At 35.6% G+C, this 20,050-nt stretch overlaps 2 protein-coding genes across 2 annotated transcripts in view; both read left to right on the top strand.

Annotated features, from left to right (window-relative positions):
- Positions 1-5,076, top strand: part of Nfs1 (Nfs1 cysteine desulfurase) — a 30,509-nt gene extending 25,433 nt beyond the window's left edge. The window contains exons 9-14 of the mRNA XM_080173374.1: positions 173-233; positions 672-814; positions 2,426-2,545; positions 3,389-3,495; positions 3,858-3,924; positions 4,364-5,076. Of these exons, the coding sequence (XP_080029500.1) occupies positions 173-233; positions 672-814; positions 2,426-2,545; positions 3,389-3,495; positions 3,858-3,924; positions 4,364-4,450 (585 nt within the window). The 3' untranslated portion in view covers positions 4,451-5,076. The remainder of the gene's footprint in view (positions 1-172; positions 234-671; positions 815-2,425; positions 2,546-3,388; positions 3,496-3,857; positions 3,925-4,363) is intronic.
- A 2-nt stretch (positions 5,077-5,078) lies between these two features.
- The window catches only part of GAPcenA (GTPase activating protein and centrosome-associated), a 45,624-nt gene continuing 30,652 nt past the window's right edge, over positions 5,079-20,050 (top strand). Inside the window, exons 1-16 of the mRNA XM_080173373.1 lie at positions 5,079-5,186; positions 5,874-5,940; positions 6,216-6,332; positions 6,955-7,061; positions 7,586-7,698; positions 8,107-8,223; positions 10,443-10,548; positions 11,165-11,235; positions 11,934-12,021; positions 12,281-12,361; positions 12,852-12,929; positions 15,401-15,460; positions 16,151-16,248; positions 16,716-16,773; positions 17,305-17,412; positions 17,983-18,039. Coding sequence (XP_080029499.1) covers positions 5,103-5,186; positions 5,874-5,940; positions 6,216-6,332; positions 6,955-7,061; positions 7,586-7,698; positions 8,107-8,223; positions 10,443-10,548; positions 11,165-11,235; positions 11,934-12,021; positions 12,281-12,361; positions 12,852-12,929; positions 15,401-15,460; positions 16,151-16,248; positions 16,716-16,773; positions 17,305-17,412; positions 17,983-18,039 — 1,410 coding nt within the window. The 5' untranslated portion in view covers positions 5,079-5,102. The remainder of the gene's footprint in view (positions 5,187-5,873; positions 5,941-6,215; positions 6,333-6,954; positions 7,062-7,585; positions 7,699-8,106; positions 8,224-10,442; positions 10,549-11,164; positions 11,236-11,933; positions 12,022-12,280; positions 12,362-12,851; positions 12,930-15,400; positions 15,461-16,150; positions 16,249-16,715; positions 16,774-17,304; positions 17,413-17,982; positions 18,040-20,050) is intronic.

The following is a 20,050-nucleotide window of genomic DNA, read 5'->3' as shown; positions in this document are numbered from 1 at the left end:
GGCTTCTTCGTTATTGCCATATCTTTCATTTGCACTCTTAAAAACCAGTAAAAGTTTTTGGGAAGTATGTTTTTTTTTAAGTTGAAGCAAAAAATTGACCGGAATAACCCCGCACTACCCTAATGCAAATGTTTTTTAGTAGCTTCAAGTACCAATTTATTTTTTATTTTAGGGAGTTGGTGCTTTATACGTGAGAAGGAGGCCCCGTGTCAGAGTTGAACCTATCCAATCAGGTTATATTACATTTAGCTCAAGAATAGTAAAATTTATTTACCTAATTAATCTGTGTTTATATCAGTGTGGTAAGGAAGTAAATTTGCCAGTGTACTCGTACTGTGTAAAAATATCTTACACACAATTACACTAGTCCCCAAAGTTTTATAATATCTTTTTCTTATTCGTTGGCTTAACAACTTTTGGGACTCTTATTGAATTTTTATGGGTTGGTACATTAAGTTGAGTGTCCAAACGTTTCAACCACTAACTGTAATCTAACGTAGGAGTAATTTTGTGTATAATCATTGGGGATGTACCTCATTTTATCTCTTTAGATCTCTGACTAAAAATTGGCATCATGATTATTTGTTTGATATTAAGTGGGGGCCAGGATAGAGGTTAGTTCAGAAAGTCTAGTGTTCAAACTTTTCAACCACTAATTTGTTTGATATTAGGTGGAGGCCAGGAGAGAGGATTAAGATCTGGAACAGTGCCTACCCCTCTCACAGTTGGTATGGGAGCTGCTTGTGCTATTGCCAAGGCAGAGATGGAGAATGACAAGGAACACGTCACCAGACTTGCTAATAAACTCGTTCAGGTCAGTGCCAGATTTCTGTTGGATGAAAGTAATGCTTGCATTAAATTAAGAATAAAGGTGTAAACTAGAAAACGTTGCAACATTATTTTCAAAAGATGAAAGGGTCCATTTTTAACATATTTACACAACAGTTATATTTAAAGTTTTGAAACATGACACAGTCACAATCTAAAACTTTTTTGTAAATGTCATTTTTAAGATGATAATTCCCAGGACGATTATGCACATGAATATTACGATTTAAAATGAAAGTATTTTCTTATGAAGCATTCTTATTGCATCAAAGCAATTTGTAATCTGTTATTGTCGAGATTTCAGAATATTCTACCTCCTAATAGCCTATGTATGAAAAGTATTTTTAATAGAAAATTGATGATGTTATTTTGATTTTATTTCTATTTTTCCGTAGACCTAATCAATTATAGGGAATTATATAATATCAAAATAATACAACATGTCTCAACTACAACTAAAAAAGTAAAAAACTCAAGCTATTCATTTCAATATTTATTGTCAAAATTTTCGAAAGAAGATATCTTACCTCATCAGGGCTTAAAATTACAAAATTTATTAACTATTTATAAGTTTTTCATACACTAAATCAACAATTTTTTAAAATATTTAACAGATTTATCAATCTAGTACAGCAGTTTTGATCTTTTTAATGACAAACGACGGAGTCCCAAACTTAGGAGTGGACAAACGCAGGAGTGATGAACACTTATCCTAACCTAACCTATTTTAGACCATCTTATAGGTTTTTAAAATGCCTAACCCCTGCGGGGGGCTTATTTGTACATTCATATCTTAACCTAACCTAATCTGTATAGAAATACTTCATCAATTTAATGTTTTAACACTCCTGCGTTTGTCCACTCCTAGGTTTGGGACTCCTATGTTTGTACTGGAACCATTAAAAAGTCTAAATTTAAGCTTGCAAAGAGAAAAAAATGTTTCAATTTCTGAGATTCAAACGGCTAATTTTATTACACGCAATTTTTTTCTTAAGGGATTCAGTTCCCTGTTCTAAAATATAAAGCAAGAAATGCACCTTCATTAATATTTTTAAAAGCGAAGCTTTTCTATAATTAGGGTAGGTACGTCCGTCCGCCACAAACGGATAGCTTTTTTTCGTTAATTTAGGCATGTTAGAATTGTCCTATCGATACCAAACTTTGCATGGTGATTCCTTTAGTAGCTAGGTACGATTTAGAAAGCGTAGCAACTCTATAATCTTAACAAGAGTGTCCGTACGTCCATTTTAAACGTGTTGATTTTTTTTACTTTTTTAACAACAAATTTTTATGTGATTTAATAATCCAATTGATCTGATTTTTGGTATGTTGATTCCTGGGACAACAAAGAATAATGTTATAAGCAAAGCAACTCTATAATCAAGTCCTAAAAATGTAAGTATGTCCATAAACATTATTCTGTATCAAGCAGTTTTTCAACAAATTTACAATTTTGCTCCGATTCTTATACATTTATATTCTGATTATTCAGTTCTGACACTATATAAGTGTAAATGTCCGTTTGTTCCACCGTTTCAGTGCTTCGCTTTTATGGATGTTGTCATCCTTGTTTATATACAATCTAAAAACATTATAGGGAATTACATCTGCATTGCCAAGTGTAATCCGCAATGGAGATGCGGAAAAGACGTACAATGGATGTATCAACCTGTCTTTCCACTGTGTAGAGGGAGAATCTCTACTCATGGCATTAAAGGTAAGTGTTGGGGCTCTAAAGGGATAAGACAATAGTCGATAAATTGATGTACATACCCAATAATGGCACATAAAATTATCCCTTAGGTAGATAAGAATTAGTGGTTGAAACATTTGGACACACAACTTAATGAAATTTTTGGTGAAGATTCCCTGTATCAATGAGCATCAAGTGTATAATTTACATCAGTTTGTCTGTCATGCTTGAAAGACATTTGAAAATATTTTTTATTTCAAAGGTCTTCTGATTTCTAAGAATTATAGCACAATTATCAACTGAACCAAGGACGTCTAAGGGGGGGGGGAATAAAGAGGTTACCCCACAAAAATTTTACCCTGGGGGTAAATTTTTTTTTAAGGGGGGGGGGGTAAAGAAGAATTACCCCTGCCAACAGATTTCAGGGGGGGTAATTCCCCCCCACCCAAGCACATTTTACCCCTGGGGTAAAAATTTTAGGGGGCAAAAAAAAATTTGCGGCACCATTTTCCCCCCCAAAAAAAATAAATTACCCCCCCCCTCCCTTAACAGATTTTTACCCCTCCCCCCCCCCCAAATTGGAATCCCCTGAACTGAACATCTTTATAATTAACTTTGTCTGCTTTTCCTTCCATATGAATTTTTATTGCTTCACACCTTTGGATTAGGGTTGGGCCGGATACTTTTTGGCCGGATATCCGGCTGATTTAAAATGTCGGATATCCGGTATCCGGCTGGATATCTGGCAAACGCCAGATATACGGTAAATAACCAGATATCCGGCCGGATTTATGGCTTGTTGTCCGGCCTAACCGGATATACGGCCCAATCCTACTTTGGATGTTGTCATCCTTGTTTTTCTGTCAGGATATTGCCGTGTCATCTGGTAGTGCGTGTACATCCGCCAGTTTGGAGCCAAGCTACGTGTTAAGAGCCTTGGGTTGTGATGAAGATTTGGCGCATTCTTCCATCAGGTTAGGCAAATTTTTATCAAATTTAAGAGGGAGGGGTTAAACCCATCAGACAGCCATCTTTGATTGCACGACCTTTGTCGGAGAAGTCCTAACTGTGTATGGTAATGAGTTGAATTCCTCCTACTGTAGCTATTAATGTCGTAGTATGATATAGTAGCAGTAGGAACCATTTTTAACGCCTTTAGTTATAAGCCGAGATACGAACCTAAAACCTTCCCGACGACGATCGAATGCGCTACGTGTTGAGCCACAGTCGTGGATTATAGGGGGGGGGGGGGGGATTTCGACTTACTTTTTATTTCCCCAAAAATAGTAATGAAGAACCAGATACTTGTTCAGCGGGATAATCTTGTTTTCTTTAGGTTTGGAATAGGAAGATTTACAACAGATGAGGAGGTAGATTTTACAGTACAAAGAACTATCAAAGAGGTACATACGTTTTTCTTCTAGTAGCACAGCTACTCTATGATTTATGTACTTCAAAACTCCTTCTCTTTTTCAAACAGTACATTGCCGTTTTAAGCAACTCTAACCAACAGCTGAATTCAATTGATTCGTTAAAAAAATTAGCATTTTCAGCTGATTTGGGGGGACTGTCTTAATAAATACAAAAAAATGGCCAATAAATTGACGTACATCCCCAATGATCCTACACCAAATTACCCTTTCAGTAGATCCTAATTAGTAATAAAAACGTTTGAACACTCAACTAAATGATCCAACCAATCAAAATTCACCGAAGTCCCCAAAGTTGTTAAGCCAACTAATTAGAAAACGTTATTATAAAACTTAGACTAGTGTAATGAACAGCCCATTGTTCCCTGTCTCTTTAAAAAATATATTATTTTCACTATTTCTTTATTTTCAGGTAAACCGTCTGCGTGACATGTCTCCCCTGTGGGAGATGATTCAAGATGGCGTCGACATCAAAACAATTCAGTGGACTCAACATTAAACATTTTCTTAACAACATCACAAATGAAAACGGTTGGCAAGAAAAGTCCAGGGTAGTTAAAACCACATGGTTTTTTTTCCAGTTTTAACCACCAATAAAATTCCATAGCAAAAGTCTACCTTGAAAAAATCCTGTTTTCGCCTCCAAAGAGGTCCTAAATTAAAAATTTTTCTCAAAAAACGCATGTACACAGTACACACAGTATAAAAACATTAGAATTTACAACAAAAAAGACTTATTTTTAGAAAGCAACATTTTTATTTGAAAAAAAGATAGCAAGAAATCAAATTGTACATAAAAAACAGTAGGTAGAATATACAATATTTTAACTTTTTTGAAAATTCTTTTTTCCATGAATTAACCGGTTAAAACCGGACTTATTAATTGTCCGCGGACTTTTCTAGAAAAACCCAGATTTTTGCTGAAATGAAACAAAATAATTTACAAATATTTCAGAAATCTTATTGTTTAACTTGATATTATATAAAAATAAAATATTTTTTTATGTTATTTTCTCTTTAAATTTATGCTGATAATTCTTAAACAAATATGTATTTGTATTAAAAGGGCAATTTGTGATAAATTTACTTTATATTTTGCGCCTTTTATGAATTATTTATTTCAGATTTGATCAAGCAAAAAGCTATAGAAAATGTCTGAATCCCAAGGTGGGCCAGAAACCCCCCCGGGGACTGGCGAAGATGGAAGTAAAGAATCAGAAGCTGTCGTAGCAAAGGTAGCAACTGTATACCTACTCGAATAATATAATTTTAAAACGTTATGATAAAAAGATGAATGTCTGTTTGTCCGGCCATCATCTGCCAGAATGAATCAAAATACCTTATCTACAGATTGACCGATTATTTTTTGCTTTCTGTGAAAGTATCTACTCTACATTGTATTTCATGAAAATGATATTAAGTTTGGGAGTAGGTCATTATAGTTAGTATAAAAAATTACGTATGCAATACAAATGACCAATTTTAGGTCAATACATTGACTCAATTACCAATAGTAGGCCAGTATGACGTCATTTTTTATAGGCACTATAAGAAGCTTCAGTTTGGGACTCTTACCACTACAAATTAGTTTTCTTTATAGTAATAGGACTATTTTTATTTTCTTTATTGTAATGGAATAAGTAATTACCTTTTTTTATAGAAAAAAGTTGCATTTAGTTTGTTCAATACCTATTCAACTTGTTTTCCCGTATCGCCTCGAAGCTGATAAATATTTAGTGGATTAAGACCGGTTCTTAGCCACACTAAAAAATTGTGTATACCATCGTATTATATCCAGTTTTCTGCGAATATGAAAACTGTTTTTAATCTTATAAATGTAGATTTATATATCTGCGGAAAGCTGTTTATAATACGATACGAAAAATAACTATTATTAATTAATTAGTTATTTATTTGATTAGGGCGGAGGTAAAGGAAGCTCAGAATCTGTATCTGATGAATTTGAAATCCTGGCCAAACCCGAAACTGGCAAGTTCAATATTTTTTTTGAATTATCCTATTTATCTGATTTTTGGAATACTGATTCATATTGCAATAAGGTACCATGTTATAAGCGAAAATTTCTTTAAGATTTCAAGTCCTAAAAATGTAAGTAAGTCTTTAATATCCAGTATTTAAGCACTTTTGCAATAAATATACTTACAATTTTGTTCAGACAGTTTTGAAACTCGACAAGTGTTAATGTCCGTTTGTCTTATCGTTTGAGAGCTTCGTTTTTATGGATGTTGTCATCCTTTGTTTAGGTAGTTCAGATGATGTTGTTCTTCTATCAAAAGAAGATGTAGTTGATGGCAGTGGGGATAAAACTAGTTCAGATCATAATCTAGACAAACATGAAAATAAACAGAAAGATGAAAAAGGTGACAGATAAAAATTGGTTTATAATGTTGAAAGTAATTGAGATATGTCAATCTTTATAACAAAGTAATAGGATGTCCGTTTGTCTGTCTGTACCTAAAGATCTCGCTAAGCGCTGACCTGATATGGTTCTCCTTTTAAGGATAGCTTCTCATAGGTGTCCTGGGAAGGTTTATAACTATTTTGGGAGAGGGTACCACCACCCTCTTAAAAGAAATCGCAAAAAAAAACATAACTATGAACTAACCCCATCTAGCGGCGAAAAAATATTTTTTTATAAACAGCTGATCTTAACATAGATTTAAAAAAAAAACATTTACGTGCCCCTAGAGGCCTCTCCGCCGTCTAAAAGCAAAACTTACATATTAGACTTTCTCAAAAGGAATATTGAAAGAGACAATCTTACTACATTTTTTTAGGGGGAGAGGGGGGATGGACAAAAAATCTGAATAGTGGAAATAAAATGTAGCGCGAACAGGGCCTAAATTTTTTTTCTGAAGGAGCATTTTTTACCAAAGTAGGGGTTAGATTTTAATTGGGGGGATAAAATAATAATATTATAGATGTTTTCTGCTATGGATGGCCTGTAATTCTAATTTTTAATAATATTCTGTTTATGCCTAGAAGACGAGCATACAGTATTTAACAAAATTTACTTCCTTGGAAACCAAGGAATAACTGATCCAAAGGATGAAAAAGAAATACAGAAAATGATGGCTGAAATTGATAATGTAAGACTTTTAACTTTTAAGTGAAGCTTTTCTATAATTAGGGTCGTTCCATACGTCCGTCCGTAACAGTTAGCTCTTATAGTCTAAGTTAATTTGGACAGGTTAGAATTGTCCTATCGATTTAAAACTTATGATGCCTTAATATTCAGTCTACCCAGTTCCGATACTCTACAAGTGTTAATGTTCGTTTGTCCTTTATTTTAGAGCTTCGCTTTTATGGATATTGTCATCCTTGTTTTAGAAGAAAATTCCTATGTGCTTGTAAAGAATTTTTAAAAAAGTTATTATCATAGTCACTTGAACTTGTAAAGAAAAGAATGACTCTTAAAAAGGATGATAACATACATAAGTACCTAAGTACTTGGTGAACCAATAAAATTTCAAAATCAGCCATAAGACGGGAGTAAAATTGGTGCTAATTTTCATGTGAATTAAAATCTAAAAAATTTTCAAACATTTATCTTGAATAGATGCCGAGAAGATTCTCTTCACCCGAGATTAATTATTTTTTTGTGTATGTTTAGTCCTGTACAGTAGCCCGCTGTATAAGTTTGACAGTTCCAACAGTTGCCAGCAAATCTGTCCTGGTCAGAGATACAGATTCACAAAATATTCTTATTTCAATCAAAATCCAAAGGAACATGAAGTTTTACCTGCAGATAATATTAATTGTTTTAGTGGCCTCTAGGGGCACTTGAGGGAAAGTGTTGGCGAAACTCTACTTTAGATTGTATAGTTTTAAAAAGAAAAGTAAAGAGGGGTGAGTTATCTTGGGAGGATTTTGGTACACTTTGAAAAAGTAATTATAAACCTCTCCAGAACCTATGAGAAGCTGAAATATACAGGAGGACCATATAGGTCCAGTCGTTAGCGAGATCCTTCGGTACACACAGACCGATTGATCCATAGACGACATTCTGTTACTTTTGTGTAAGGATTTACGTTTCTGTTGATAATTTCTATGTTTTTTTAGATGTTTAAAATACCTAGGTTTCTTTGTATTTTATTTCTAGAAAGAAAAGGTTGAACTCTTTGTATGCTTCAGTATAATATTTTTTGCACGTGGGGACGTGAGTTCTGAACAGAAAAATTGTTTTGCATTTACCGCAGCTACGGACAAGGCGGATGGATACTCCACTAGATTGCAATGCTTTATTTTTAGGTAATTATAATATGTTTGTGTCAGGTGCGCGACATTGATAGTTAGAGTAGGGGGAATGTTTTAACCCAAAACAGGCGCAACTCATTACCATGGACAGTTAGATTTGCAGTGAAAGGTCGTGTCATAACTAAAGACGTTATAAATGGTTGCTACTTCTGCAATGTCAGGTTCTCGACATTAACCCTTAACAGTCGGGCCCCTTGCCGCACCTTAATCAGTCGGGTGGGTGGCGTTGAACGCTCCCCCTCCCCCTATTATCTTAGTCCCCATTAGAGCTAGAGGGCTAAAAAATTTTGTGCATGTCCCCTGTTTGTCAATGAATTTCCGACCTTAAGTGGGTCAAAGTCAATTTTCGCTTCCTTCCCCCTTTTATTTAACAACCTTTGTTTTTAGGTCTTTTTTTACATAAAAATTTCAAACGGCTGTAATTTTTTATTTTTGAAGCTAGAAGAAAATTTTTTTTTGCAGAAAATGTTTATCTTTATGTAGATTTTATGTTAGAAATATTAAAACATAAATTTCAGCGGCCGCAGCTGTACTTGGCAGCTGCCCTCCTCCGCAGTCGGCGGGAAAACGGCGGCGGATCTTTATGAAATTTTAGTACGTTACGTAGACATGTAAGAAAAGCTTAAGTCTAAAATTTGAAGTCTCTAAGTCAAAAATTGCGGTCACAGGAGCCTTTTAAAGATTTCTGGAGACCTGGAAGATCAGGACCTGCAGGATTATACCTGGAACCTGAAACTGACTTGAACACCTGTATTTCATATGAGGATGTTCTACTAGAGGATATTTTAGTATTTTGGTAGGATAAAATGCTTTGTTTAAGTCAAAAAAATATTTTTGCTCTTTACCTGGATGACCCTGCCAGGTTTGCTGGCATCCTGTGCCTGCCAGGATGGAGATATTCAAAAAATTCTAACTCTCCGTTATGTGTCATACCCATACTTAAAAAGTCACGCAGTTTGGGCTCTTTATCTTTCACACACAGAAAATGAGATAGAAAAAAACGGATGGGGGGGGCGTTAATCCCCCCCCCCCCCCCCGACCGTTAAGGGTTAATAGTTAGAGTAGGGGAAATGACTTGGTCCAAAACAGGCGCATTCATAATTACACACAGTTTTTATTTCCAGTCATAGGTCGTGTCATAACTAAAGACGTTAAAAATGGTTCCTACTGCTGCAATGTCAGGTGCGCGACATTAATAGTTAGAGTAGGGGGAATGTCTTAATCAAAAAACAGTTAGAACTTCTCCGACAAAGGTCATGCAATCAAAGAGTTGGTTGTCTGATGGGTGTTACTCAATCCTAATACCCCTGATGCAAGAAAGTATAGCTTTTCTGTTAGAGTTGTTGACGCCTGGAACTCTCTTCCAACTTCTGTTAAATCTGCAAAAACGCTAAACTCTTTTAAATCTCTGTATGATAAATGTATTGTAAATTAAAATAACAGTATTGTGATGTTATGAATATTATGAAATGTTCAATATTCCGCCACAGTGGAGACGAACATAATTTGCATTAAATTAAATTAAATAGAAAAGGAGATATTTGGCTCCCCTTAGTTATCCTAAATTGTAACTTATGTTGGACCTGGCGTTAGTGTCATGGACTGCATTCTCGCTCGTGTGAGGTAATTGATAGGACTAGAACCTTTACATTTTTCGAGAACTATTTTTATCTAATTGACATAAAACACAAGGTTGACAACATCCATAAAAGCGAAGCTCTTAAACGGTAGGACAAAAGAACATTAACACTTGTAGAGTGTCAGAACTGAATAATCAGAATTTAAATGTATAAAATTCGAAACAAATTGTAAATAGATTTGTTGTTTGCTTACATGCAGGATACTGTTTATGGACATACTTACATAGTTAGGACTTGATTATAGAGTTGATTCGCTTATAACATTGTAAATTGATGTCATAAGAATCAGTATTCCAAAAATCAGATTAATCAGATGATTATATCACATAAAAAACTGTTGTTAAAAAAGTAAAAACAACTTGTTAAAATGGACGTACGGACATTCTGGTAACGATTATAGAGTTCCTACACTATCTAAATGGTACCTAACTACTACAGGAATCATCATGCAAAGTTTGAAATCGATAGAACAATTATAACATTCCTAAATTAACAAAAAAAAGCTATCCGTTACGTACGGACCGACCCTAATTGTAGAAAAGCTTCGCTTTTAATAATGAACTGTTTATTTAGATGTGAAATTCATGATGCCATAGAGAAAGTTTTTAAGACATTTGCCAAAGCATTTAACTCTGAAGCGGCTGGCGATAACATCGATAAAAATACAGATAAAAAAGAGGTAACTGTTTTTTCGTGCTATCATCAAAATTGAAAATCTGTCATTAACTATTGTTATATTACCAATTTTACCCTTAGGGACATTGCCAAGTAACAAATTTTTTTGTTAATTGTTTAAATTGTATCTTTTCTTGCATGGATCTAAAGGGATAAGACAATGGCCATTAAATTGATGTACAATTACATCCCCATTAACTATACACAAAATTACCCTTTCCGGACATTATAATTTGTGGTTGAAACGTTTAAGCACCCAACAACGAATTAAAATTCACTTAAGTCCCAAAAGTTGTTAAGCAAATCAATAAGTGTTATATTATTATATTACTTTGGGAACTAGTGTAAAAAACAGCCCATTATATCTGCTGCTGCTCGCTCCAGAGTCAGCACTCAAAACTAAACTAAACTATCTGCTTTTCTTAAGTGATTCAAAGATACTGAAAGGGGGGGGGGGTGAATTATGCAAAATATAATTTATTTATATAACCCTGCTTTTATAACTAATGATTAAAATCAAATATGTACAAAAAATTAAATTCATAAGTCCTACCTTTTAATGTCAAATATAACATTGTATAGGTACCTAGAACAGTTTGTTATTCCAAATTTTTTTTAAGGAAATCATATTTGAAATTGGACTAGAGCTGAGAGAGGACGACGGAAAAGGAAATTTTGTTTATGTTCCCAGGTAGGTTCAATATTAACATGTTCCCAGGTAGGTTCAATATTTGTTCCCAGGTAGGTTCAATATTAACATTTTCCCAGGTAGATTTCAATATTAGTTCCCAGGTAGGTTCAATATTAACATTTTCCCAGGTAGGTTCAATATAAGTTCCCAGGTAGGTTCAATATTAGTTCCCATGTAGGTTCAATATTAACATGTTCCCAGGTAGGTTCAATAGTAACATTTTATAAACAAGGGTAAATGTATCTTTAGGTAGCAAATTTGAAGGAATCTCTTTCCCCAGTCTCGTTTGGAATCGATTAATATCCGGTGGATTAGAACCAGTTCTCTGCCATACTTAAAAATTATGTCTTAATTATAACCAAATTTATATCCTATTATATAAAGTAGTAAGGTTTTTTTTGTCTGTAGTAAAGGATCTCGCTAACCGTTGAACCGATTGTGTTCACTTTTTTAGATTAGTTTCAAATAGGTCCTGTGATGGTTTTTAGACTATTTTTCTTTCCCCTAGATACTAGGGGTGTATCCACTAGTATTATATGAAATGGTCCAAAATTAAGAACAGTTTGACTTAATTAGAGCATTTGACTACAAACCAACACCCAACTTTACGGAATTATGCGAACAAAATTACCCTCTTTCTAGTAAGGTTGGGCCGGATATCCGGCCAAAAAAGTATCCGGCCCAACCCTACTTTCTAGGGATAAAGACAGTTTCAAGATCAGATCCAACGTACAGAAACACGTTGTAGTCTCTCTTTGCCAGGTTTCAGATAACAATAAATTAAAGGTAATTTTATCAGGGATCTAAAGGGATAGGACAATGGCCGATAAATTTATGTACATCCCAAATGTGATGATACACAATATTTCCTCTTATGTAGATTACAATTATTGGTTGAAACGTGTGGATACTTAATTTAATAAATCAATTACCAATAAAAATTTTGTGTCCATACAAAAATCCAGGTTAAAACCTATTTTTTTCAGATCTTCCCATTATAGATGTTGTCATCCTTGTTTTTAAATAAGTTTAATGTTTATTTTAGGTTGAGAAGTGTTTTGGAATGTTGGTGTCCCCGGGGAGGAATGTACGCCACTCAGATATGCAGCTTCTTGAACAAGTCAAGGTAATAACACATTTTTTTGGAGGGAGGGTTAGAGGGATTTTTACTTGGATGACAATTGACAAATTTGGAACTTTATAATTTACCAGGGGCTGCTATTCAGCCAATTAATTCCATTTGAATTTGCCGAAAATTAAATATTTTGTTGGCGAAGAGTTGGCGTAAAACTTACTTGTTTTTTGATTTAAATGAATTAAATTAATATTGAAGCTTTTAAATCCTATATTAAAGTAATAAAATTCCAAGTATGTCTTCAAAACCGATTAATATCCTCTGGATTAGAACTGAAAAATTATGTATTATATCTTAATATATCCAGTTTCCTACGAGAATAAAAATGTTCTGTACTATCATAATATTAAAATCTCTTTTGTTAGCCCGTGCCTTTGGCATCTCGAGGTTAACAAAACTGGTTTTATAATCTTAGCATTGTAGATTTTTATATCCAGAGTAAGATGTTTATAATACGATGCGATAAATAACTATTATATAGGTATTTAACAATTCTTCTGGTTGGTCGTTCCAAGGAACCTGGGATCCTAAAGAGACTGTCTTTGCTGTTCTAAATCAGGTTAGTTCCAAGGAACCTGGGATCCTAAAGAGGCTGCCTTTGCTGTTTTAAATCAGGTTAGTTCCAACGAACCTGGGATCCTAAAGAGGCTGCCTTTGCTGTTCTAAATCAGGTTAGTTCCAACGAACCTGGAATCCTAAAGAGGCTGCCTTTGCTGTTTTAAATCAGGTTAGTTCCAACGAACCTGGGATCCTAAAGAGGCTGCCTTTGCTGTTTTAAATCAGGTTAGTTCCAACGAACCTGGGATCCTAAAAAGGCTGCCTTTGCTGTTTTAAATCAGGTTAGTTCCAACGAACCTGGGATCCTAAAGAGGCTGCCTTTGCTATTCTATATCAGGTTAGTTCCAACGAACCTGGAATCCTAAAGAGGCTGCCTTTGCTGTTTTAAATCAGGTTAGTTCCAACGAACCTGGGATCCTAAAAAGGCTGCCTTTGCTGTTTTAAATCAGGTTAGTTCCAACGAACCTGGGATCCTAAAGAGGCTGCCTTTGCTATTCTAAATCAGGTTAGTTCCAACGAACCTGGAATCCTAAAGAGGCTGCCTTTGCTGTTTTAAATCAGGTTAGTTCCAACGAACCTGGGATCCTAAAGAGGCTGTCTTTGCTGTTCTAAATCAGGTTAGTTCCAAGGAACCTGGGATCCTAAAGAGGCTGCCTTTGCTGTTTTAAATCAGGTTAGTTCCAACGAACCTGGGATCCTAAAGAGGCTGCCTTTGCTGTTCTAAATCAGGTTAGTTCCAACGAACCTGGAATCCTAAAGAGGCTGCCTTTGCTGTTTTAAATCAGGTTAGTTCCAACGAACCTGGGATCCTAAAGAGGCTGCCTTTGCTGTTTTAAATCAGGTTAGTTCCAACGAACCTGGGATCCTAAAAAGGCTGCCTTTGCTGTTTTAAATCAGGTTAGTTCCAACGAACCTGGGATCCTAAAGAGGCTGCCTTTGCTATTCTATATCAGGTTAGTTCCAACGAACCTGGAATCCTAAAGAGGCTGCCTTTGCTGTTTTAAATCAGGTTAGTTCCAACGAACCTGGGATCCTAAAAAGGCTGCCTTTGCTGTTTTAAATCAGGTTAGTTCCAACGAACCTGGGATCCTAAAGAGGCTGCCTTTGCTATTCTAAATCAGGTTAGTTCCAACGAACCTGGAATCCTAAAGAGGCTGCCTTTGCTGTTTTAAATCAGGTTAGTTCCAACGAACCTGGGATCCTAAAGAGGCTGCCTTTGCTGTTCTAAATCAGGTTAGTTCCAAGGAACCTGGGATCCTAAAGAGGCTGCCTTTGCTGTCCTAAATCAGGTTAGTTCCAAGGAACATGGGATCCTAAAGAGGCAGCCTTTGCTGTTCTAAATCAGGTTAGTTCCAACGAACCTGGGATCCTAAAGAGGCTGCCTTTGCTGTTTTAAATCAGGTTAGTTCCAACGAACCTGGGATCCTAAAAAGGCTGCCTTTGCTGTTTTAAATCAGGTTAGTTCCAACGAACCTGGGATCCTAAAGAGGCTGCCTTTGCTATTCTATATCAGGTTAGTTCCAACGAACCTGGAATCCTAAAGAGGCTGCCTTTGCTGTTTTAAATCAGGTTAGTTCCAACGAACCTGGGATCCTAAAAAGGCTGCCTTTGCTGTTTTAAATCAGGTTAGTTCCAACGAACCTGGGATCCTAAAGAGGCTGCCTTTGCTGTTCTAAATCAGGTTAGTTCCAAGGAACCTGGGATCCTAAAGAGGCTGCCTTTGCTGTCCTAAATCAGGTTAGTTCCAAGGAACATGGGATCCTAAAGAGGCTGCCTTTGCTGTCCTAAATCAGGTTAGTTCCAAGGAACATGGGATCCTAAAGAGGCAGCCTTTGCTGTTCTAAATCAGGTTAGTTAATATTTCAATTCTATTTTTAAAAGCAAAGCTTTTCTATAATTTGGGTCTGTTCGTCCGGAACGGATAGCTTTTTTTCGTTAACTTAGGCATTAGAATTGTTCTATTTATTTCAAACTTTGCATGGTGATTCCTGTAGTAGTTAGGTAGGATTTAGAAAGCTTAATCGTTTCCAGAATGTCCGTATGTCCATTTAATATGTAGGTTTTTAACTTTTTTAATAAAAATTTTTTATGTTGTATAATCATCCGATTGGTCTGATTTTTGGAGTGTTGATTGTCATTCTTGTTCCCAAATATATTCTTACATATCAAACACACAATATGTTTGTAATAATATTATCAGGAATACCTTTTCCAGTATGGCTTTGAAACCGATTAATATCCGGTGGATTAGAAAAAGTTCTCATCCATACTAAAAAATCATGCATAGCATCGTATTACAGACAAGTTTCCATGAATAATAATATTAATAATAATAATCATAAAATTAATACCAGTTTGTTAGCCTGGGCCATCGGTTTCTTTGGCTAACAAAATTGGTTTTAATCTTATATTTTTTAAATTTAATATCCGCGGAAAGATGTCTATAATACGATGCGATAAAAACTTTTCTAGGAAACTGGGCCAGATCTTTGTGTTTACATGACAATTGCAGTGGATCTAGTCATCTCAAATGTAAGTTTTTTCTTAATTATATGCAGCAGAGGCATGTTAAGCATAAGTTTTGAAATTTAAAACTCCTTATCTGATTGATTTCATTTACCTACCAAATTTATATATTAGAAGCGCTGCATCTTTAACTTAATTAGGGTGTGTCAATCCGTCATGCCTGTCAAAGTATACTCATTTAATCTAGTAAATAACAGCTTCGCTCCTTGCCTCTAGGCGCGGCGTAGGCTGCAAGTTTTAAGGTTTGGATATAAGTTTAATAGCCTAAATATGTATAAATATCTTGTAGTTATCTGTTTTGGAGATCTTTAGCTCAAGCAATTCCTTACTACTTTATGTTCATACTTCAAACTTGTATCCCACTTTACTCAAACTGAAATATATTCACTTTAAACTCGTTTTAAGCTTACATACCTACCTATGATACTAAGTAGTACAATGTCATTCTGTCCGACTAAGGCTAAAGATCTCTTAACACTTAAACCAATCCATTACTTTCTTGAAAGACTTATACAATACACCCCTAAAATGAGGATATTTTCAGTTACATGCTGTTTTTTTAACATTGTGAATTTTCTAATATGAGGTCTACGTTTACTCCTCCATATTTTTTGTGCGCTTAGCCACTAGTCATGTACAAAGAAAAACAGAAAAAATCTTAATAAATGTTTTTAATATGAACAATAATTGTTTCAGATAACAGAACCAGTAAGATTTGTGCTAGAGAACAAAGTAAAAATATTTGCATCTAATGAAAGATTCTGGTATTACACAAGGAGGACACAAATAGTTAGGTAATATCATGCAGAGTATTCATTCGAAACCGATTAATATACGGTGGATTAGAACCGGTTCTCATCCATACAAAAAAAAAATTATGTCTAGCATTGTATTATATCCAGTTTTCTATGAATATGAAAATTTACAATCATAAGATTAAAATTAGTTTTCTAGCCCGTGCCTTCGGCATCCAGGGGCTAAAAAACTTAATCTTATAATTGTACATTTTATTACATATGATATATAATTTAACCAAAAGCCCAAAACGCTGATAAAATCTTGATCTGCTGAGTTTCTTGACATATTTTAAACATCAACAACAATATACCTACTAAAAACCCTAAATTGTCAAAAATTAATAGGCATAGACCTACTATTTTATTGCTATACCTAATTTATGTTATTTCTCCTTGTTTAAGTAAGGCGTTCAGAGGTTATATTTGTTCTTTTTTACCCCAGACATAATTCCCCTCTTGTTTAGGTACCATTTGTTTCTGAGGCGTACCCCAGATGCTGTCCAACTGTTGGAAGTCAGACCAGTAAGTTTACAGATAATGATTGTTAGTTAGTTTTAAAAATTCCTCTAACCGTTCAGTAGTTATCTTTTATGGGCGTTATCCTCTTAGAATTTTTTTTTTCAATTTTAAAAATTTTGGTATGTCCCCCCCCCCCCTCCTACGGAACTATGCCTCTGGCATATAATACTAATTTTAGGTTAGGTTAGGTTTGGTTATAGGCTATGGGTCCAAGCGCTGCGATTGGGCAGGCCAGATTGCCGAGCACCGGGCCAGAGTCTTAGTTCTGTCATGGGAGGTCGGGGTAACAAAATTTTCAAAATTGAAAAAAATCCTAAGAGTATATACCCTTTTATAATTTTAAAATTCAATTATTTGCTGTAAAAAAACATTACTTTTTAATTTACATTAGGTATGTAGTGTTTATGCCACTGATTTCTTTTAGCTGATAAAATTAAGTAGGTACTCAATGACACGTACAAAGCTTTTCTAGAAAGAAATAGTTTACTTTATGTTGTTGGCTTGGTGTAAATATATTAAGGAATAATATTACAGGGCACAGAAGTAGAGCAGCAACAAGGACGATTATCTGCATTGTTGGCCTCTGGATTGGCCTCCTGGAGGGGCGAGGCAATAGAGGAACCCTCTGTTCTGCTAAATCAGGTGATTATCTGGCTGTTTTAACCAAATTAATCTGTTTGTTTTTTATATTGTTAATTGCTGCATCTATATGGAGTCCCTTAACAGTGAAGCTTCTTACACGCCCAAATAAACTTTTTGGATCATAAAAAAAACGAAGTAGCGGGTTTCGTCGTATTTTCAAAGTAGCTTTTCTTCTATTTCTAGACCCTGCAGGAGGCTCTAACCCTCTGGGGCAATCATTAACATTCATCTAACCTAACCCTACTAAAAGTTACTGTGAAAATACGACGAAACCCGCTACTTTGTTTTCTTTCCATGATACAAACTTTTTTATCTGTTTTTAGAGAGTGACAACTTGCTTCCCCAATCCAATTTCTTGTTTGAAACTTAAATTTAAGGTGTTGGAGCGATTATCCATTTCCCTATTTAGAGGGGGGCAACTCAATCCACTCTACCCCACCACTCAAATGTTATATTAGTTTTGAACTTAAATTAAGTTGGGTGGGGCGAATATCATCCACCCACTGTCTTCTGAGGCCTATCAATCAATCTATCTTACTTACTATATAATCTATCTATCTATATAATTAGGATGATGATTCAGACACAGATGAATTAGTATTATCTGGAAGTGGAGAAGTATCTAAGGTAGGCAATTATTCCTCTGGGTATTTGACTTTATTCAGTAATTAAAAATATCGACTAGCTTTTTTTATTTCTTGCCATTTGACTAAAAAGTGATTTTTATACTACCCTGTAATTCACTTTTTTTCGGCATGAGAGGTGGGTTTTTAATTTGGGGAAATATATGTTTATTTATGTTTTAAAATTAGAAATGCCGCGACAATGAACAATTTCACGGCATTTTCACATTTGAAGTTGCTAATTTTGTATAAGTACAATTTTCTTAAAATGCATCTGTCTTAACCTCTTTTCGAGGAAGCTTTGTGTTTATCAAGTTCGAAATTAAATTCCTTATCATTAAACCAAAATCAAAGCGCAAATGTCGTCTTTTAGGGCTTTCCTTTCATAATGTGGCGCGGCATAGAGTGTTTGTTTATTTTGGATGCGCACGTTCTTTACTTTTGAATGAGATATGAGAGTGTGAAGATTTCGGAGAACAAAATTGGGCCTATCATTGGTCTCATTGAGTGTGAACGACCCTAGTATATCAGGGATTTGAAACCATAAGAGCTTCAGGTCTTTGAAATAATTTCATCAATAAATCTATATTCAAACCTGCTGTTGAAACTTGATGGTTCCTGGTATTGGGGGTTTGTATGTTCGCCAACTGATCTCGTGAACTTCCCGCTAATTCGGAAGTCAAGCTCAACCAAAGTGTCATGGTTGAGACAATTTCAAAGTATCTGATGAATAGGCGTTAGCATTCATCAAGAGATCAATAGCATCTAGTGAATTATTGATGCAATAAACTGTGACAATTTTTCTGTGAAATAAGTACCTAGTGAATCAATATGCCACTAACCAAAAAGCAGAAAATTGAGCGAGCAATCGCTATTGGCAGTGAAAGGCTAGAAGTTTTTGATGAACAGTTAAAAGTGTTTTATGACAATCTAAAAGCCTGCCAAAGTTTTAGTTCATGTGAAAATGTGAATGTAAAATCAATTCGTGACATTTTTAGTGAGGTCAAGGACCAATCTGACCTAATAAAAAGTCTAAAACCTGCCGTGGAGACTAGTGAGCTGCGCGAGTTTAAGCGTGATTTGGATGAAGCTAGTGAGCAGAAAACTGTTGCAGATAAAGTTTATGCGTCGTTGGAGCAGTGTACAAAAATTCTGTACTGGCTTGACAATGATTCAGATGACGCGAGGTCAAGCACTGTCGCCAGGAACCTTGACGTCATTGAGAAGGTGAAGATGGACATGGGAGTGCTTAAAATTTCCGTGGAGTTGCGCCAAGAAGTACGTGATATGTACCGAAGGCTTAGAGAGATGGAACGTCGTTCATCTAATCTGGATGAGAGTGGGACACCTGCCATGCTCTCCAGAAGTATGTCTGCTGTGGATATTCGGAGTTCCAACCCGCAGTATGGGCGCTGGGACAACAGTTTGTTGCCGTCGTTCGACGGTACTGACACGGATTACCCAAACTTTAAACAGGTCTTTAAGGATCTATGCTCTGGTTATGGATTTGCTGACCAGAGGTTAAGTCTGATGTTGTGTATGGAGAAGGTGATAACCAACCCGGAACTACGCAAGCAAGTGTCAGCGATTAGAGATCACAATGAACAATGGGCGTTTCTTGACCAGATGTTTTTATCAAACACTCGCCGGTTCATGAGGATTTTAACTAAGTTGAACAAGATGAAACCTGTGGATAAACCTGTGGACGTGGTTAGCGCAATTGCTACCTTCAAGAGCATGATGCAGGAGGTAGAAGCCATCGTTGGTTCTGCAGCTAAGGATTACAACCACCTAACTCTCATTCATATTTTTAAAGACAAGTGCCCTGAAAATTTGAGAGACAAAATTATGATGGAGCTAGGTAGCATGAACCAACCAAACATCCCGAAGATTGTTGAACTGCTAGAGAGGACCAGGGGTGCCATGTTGGCCGGTGATATGTCCTATGACAGTGGCGCCGGCAAGAGAAATCGTGACAGAGCTGCCGCCGCGCAAGTATCTGGCCGCAGCGACAA

This window comes from Acartia tonsa, chromosome 10, assembly GCF_053477335.1.
Source record: "Acartia tonsa isolate MP-2025a chromosome 10, ASM5347733v1, whole genome shotgun sequence".
Lineage (NCBI taxonomy): Eukaryota > Metazoa > Arthropoda > Copepoda > Calanoida > Acartiidae > Acartia > Acartia tonsa.
Note: the sequence above shows the minus strand (reverse complement) of the source record. Positions and strands in the feature narration are given on the sequence as shown.